The 4,051-nt window shown below is 39.4% G+C and overlaps 1 protein-coding gene across 1 annotated transcript in view; it reads right to left on the bottom strand.

The window, feature by feature from the left end:
- MORC1 (MORC family CW-type zinc finger 1) overlaps nt 1–4,051 on the bottom strand; it is a 195,307-nt gene that overhangs the window by 24,316 nt on the left and 166,940 nt on the right. Inside the window, exon 24 of the mRNA XM_006164206.1 lies at nt 3,007–3,073. Coding sequence (XP_006164268.1) covers nt 3,007–3,073 — 67 coding nt within the window. The remainder of the gene's footprint in view (nt 1–3,006; nt 3,074–4,051) is intronic.

Here is a 4,051-nt window from a genome sequence, read left to right as displayed (position 1 = left end):
TCGGTGAGCGCACACCCCCTATAGCAAATATCTCTCAAAAAAAAAAAAAAAGAAAGAAAGAAAAAGAAAAGAAAAGAAAAAGAAAAAGAAAAAAGAAAGAAAGAAAGAAAGAAAACCTGGAACATGGGAAGTAACTCACAGAGAGAATGCATTAAACTGGGTAGTAGGTTAATAAGGAGACCAAAATTTTCAGTATCGTGGCAATAAGAAAAGGACCCAGGGGCGAGACCAGCAGTTAGTGTAATGGCTATGTTGCTGGACTCCCATGTAGTCGACCGCAGTTCGCGTCCCGGACCTGGTGGCTTAAACTCATGCCGGGCGCGTGTGCGTGCGTGACCAAGATCCCGAGAGGAGAATGGAGGAGAAGGGATTGCGGCATGGCCATCTCCCCCGGGGAGTGATTTCTCGCTTTCTGTCTCTCTGCCTCTCTCTATCTGTCTGGTGAGAGCACATGCACTATAGCAAAAACCTCTCCAAAGAAAAAGAAATAAAAAGAAATAAATAAATAAATAAAACCTCTCCAAAGAAAAAGAAAAAAAAAAAATAAAAATAAATAAAAGGACCCAGGGGCTGGGTAGTGCAGTATGGGAGTGGAGTCAGGTAGGTGGGGAGAGGACAGATCACACAGGATTTTGTCTGCCAAGTATTAAAGGGGTTTTTGTAATCCTTTATGCCAACATCCCAAAATTAAGATCAAAGTTCTAGAGAGTTTTGTATGTTTATATGCTAAGGGTCTCTTCAAAATTAGACAACTGTCTATACCAAATGGAATGTGCTTCTATTGCCAACAGTTCTATGGCATTAATTAAACTGTCTAACTTCAGCTGATTTTTTTTTAAGATTGAGAACATTATATAAGTTCATGCTTAATTGTCTGTTAAAGAATATTTATACAATGTCTGAGTGCTCATTAATTATAACCTCCTTTAGGCTGAAATTCTATTTAAACACCCTTTCTTTTTTAACTATTTTAAGAATGCTAGAAGTTCACATTGAATTGGAAGTGAAGGGAAAAACACACTATACCAGGGCACAGGGGATTCTATTATGAACCTGTTTCTTCTGTCAAATAATAGCAATGCCTACCTCACAGAGTCGTGCTGAGGGTTAAATGAAACATACAAAGAAGCTAACTCAAGTTTATTAGTCAGAGCTCAGTAACAGTCCCTACTCATTACTGTTATTACTATCACCTCTACATCATTACCATTAGTAATGCATTTGATAACGTTCTTCCATTAAGATCACTTTAACTGTATTACAATCCTAACATAAATTTAAAGTGCTAAAACACTCACACAACAGAGAATCTCACAAAGACCTACAAGTAATAAATGAAATAATACAAACATATCATACACACACATACACATGTGGTTTTGTGGTTTGTTTTGTGATGGATCTTAAATTTTAACTTAAATTGTACTAAATAATTCCAGGTTCAAGCATCTAAGAGAAGACCTAGTGGTAGCACTGCCAGATTCAAGGGTGGGTGGGAATCACATCATTTATTCAATCAACTATTGTTACTGAGTGCCAACTATGAGTCAGGTGCTGTTCTTTATATTATTGACACTGGCGTGAGCAAGATAGTCCTTGCTCTGAGGGAAAGAAGACAGTCCTAGCTCTCACAGAAAGAATTACCTTCCAGTGGAAAATAAAGAAAACAAGCAAGCTAGGATGGAAAATGGTAAGAGAAATAGATGAGAAAATGAGATACTTTACAACAGTAATAAACGTTTTGAAAAATATAAAACCAGAGGACTTGATAGTGAGAGAGGCTTGTCAGAGGTGGGTGGGCTACCTGAGATGGAGTCACCAGGGAGGACCTCTCTGATGTTAAGAGCCATGAGGAGAGTCATGGTCCCGTCCTTAAGGAACTTGTGTGCAGCAAGGCAGATATTCAAACTGACATCTCCGCTTGCCTGTGACCTGTTGCTCATTGCTGGGTGTCAGAATATAGCTGGCACTTAACAAAGAATGACTGAAGTTTAACAAATTTCGAAGCTATCTGGTCAATGTGGTGAATCTGTGAATACCTAAGCTTGTCTCGGAAGAGTCAGGGAGACTCCAAAGGAGAGAACACGTGAACAGAGACTTTAATGAGAGGGTAATCAAGACTGGTTATGATTTGTAAAGGAAGCAGTGTAGATGCAGAGACCAAAGACTGGGATTAAACAGAACTATAAATAATTTAGAAGCCCTGGGAATCAAAGTGGGAAGTAAAAAGAGAGGCATGAGTTCAGGTGGTTTGTTCCAGGCTAAGGAGTTTATAAACCTACCTACAAGGGATGGGACTGTTGAAGTCTTGAAATAAATCAATTGGAGTATTCAAGTGACTGCTCACTCTGTTAGCAAGTGCAGGAAAATAAAAGTTCTGCTCTGTTTTGTTGTTGTTGTTGTTGTTTGTTTGTTTGTCTTTGATCCTTTAATTCAATTTGCTCCTATGCAAAGAGCATAGGATTTGGATTCAGAGAAAGTGGATCTGAAGACTTAGAAAGCAATTAAGACAGGTTTGTTTTAGAAGAGAAGTTTGTTCCTTGAAGGCATTCTTTTAATTCTATTGGATATACAAAGTAGTGAGCTATTTTAATAGTGACATAATTTTTATGTCAATAAGATTCTAGCAGCAATGTTTAAAATACATGTGTATATGACAATAAGATACTGAGTCAGAGAAAAAAAGCAGTTCATGACTTCATAGTCATAGCCTATATATCTGTGAAATTTTTAGTTCTCTAACTACTTTACAGTGGAGAGGGGTTTCATGATGTGGGTCAAAGTTAAGCCTACTCCATTTTGTTATTTCCAAATCCTCACAATAGAAATAAAATAGCTCAAGAAAAAGATGTATTTCTATTCTGTCTTGTCTCTGTTGTGAATTTTGGTTTCATTCTTAATTGCTTTTGTTGCTGTTAGTTTCTTTCTCCTTGTATTTAAACACAGATAATTACTTTTCAACAGTACAATTGCATTTGCTTGGAATTTGTGTAATTGTGTACTCGCCTTTTCCAGTTAGGTGCTGAAGAGTTTCTTTTTACTGCTGAAGTATCATTGGACAGCTCCTGTTCTTCTTCAAAAGAACACAGACAAAACAAAAAAAAAATCACATTTCAATGATCACACAATAACGTGAACCAAAATAAATGTTGGCAGTTCATTTACTACCTGTGTATAATTTGGATCTGTATTCGAACATATATTGGTAAAACAACACTAACTTAAAGACAATTTATAGTATGTTCATGAGTAATTTATAATTATGTTTAATAAATGTATACAGTGTATACAATAATCTAAGAGCCTCTATAACCTGGGAGTTTTTTGGTAATTTTTATTCATGCTTATTACTAGTACATGGATGACTGATCAGGACAGTCCAGATTCCCTACTCCCACTAGCCGCTGCTGAGACAAGCACCTGTTTTTATTCTAGTATCCCAGTCTCTCTCATTTTGAGTTAAAGTTCAAAGATATTCTGACAGACGCCAATTAAAAACGTGTCTTCAATAGAGAGCTGAACTTTAAAACAGGAGAAGTCCTGGAGTCATCTGGATTGTCTTTTCACTCAGGGAACCTCAGAATTCTAGGTTCAGGGGCCAGCAGTTAGCGTAATGGCTATGTTGCTGGACTCCCACGTAGTGGACCGCAGTTCGCGTCCCGGGCCCAGTGGCTTAAAATGCCAGGCGTGTGTGCGTGTGTGCGTGTGTGCCCAAGATCCTGAGAGGAGGATGGAGGAGAAGGGATTGTGGCGTGACCATGCCCCCTGGGGGGTGATTTCTCGCTTTCTGTCTCTCTGTCTGTCTGGTGAGCGCACACGCCCTATAGTGAAAACCTCTCGGGAACCAGCAGTTAGCGTAATGGCTATGTCACTGGACTCCCACGTAGTCGACCGCGGTTCGTGTCCTGGACCCGGAGGCTTAAAACTCACGCCAGGCGCGTGTGCGTGCGTGCCCAAGATCCCGAAAGGAGAATGGAGGAGAAGGGATTGCGGCGTGACCATCCCCCCTGGGGGGTGATTTCTCGCTTTCTGTCTCTATGTCTCTCTCTGT

Source organism: Tupaia chinensis, unplaced genomic scaffold (assembly GCF_000334495.1).
Source record: "Tupaia chinensis unplaced genomic scaffold, TupChi_1.0 Scaffold143593_1, whole genome shotgun sequence".
Taxonomy (NCBI): domain Eukaryota; kingdom Metazoa; phylum Chordata; class Mammalia; order Scandentia; family Tupaiidae; genus Tupaia; species Tupaia belangeri.
This window is presented reverse-complemented; position numbering and strand designations above follow the sequence as displayed.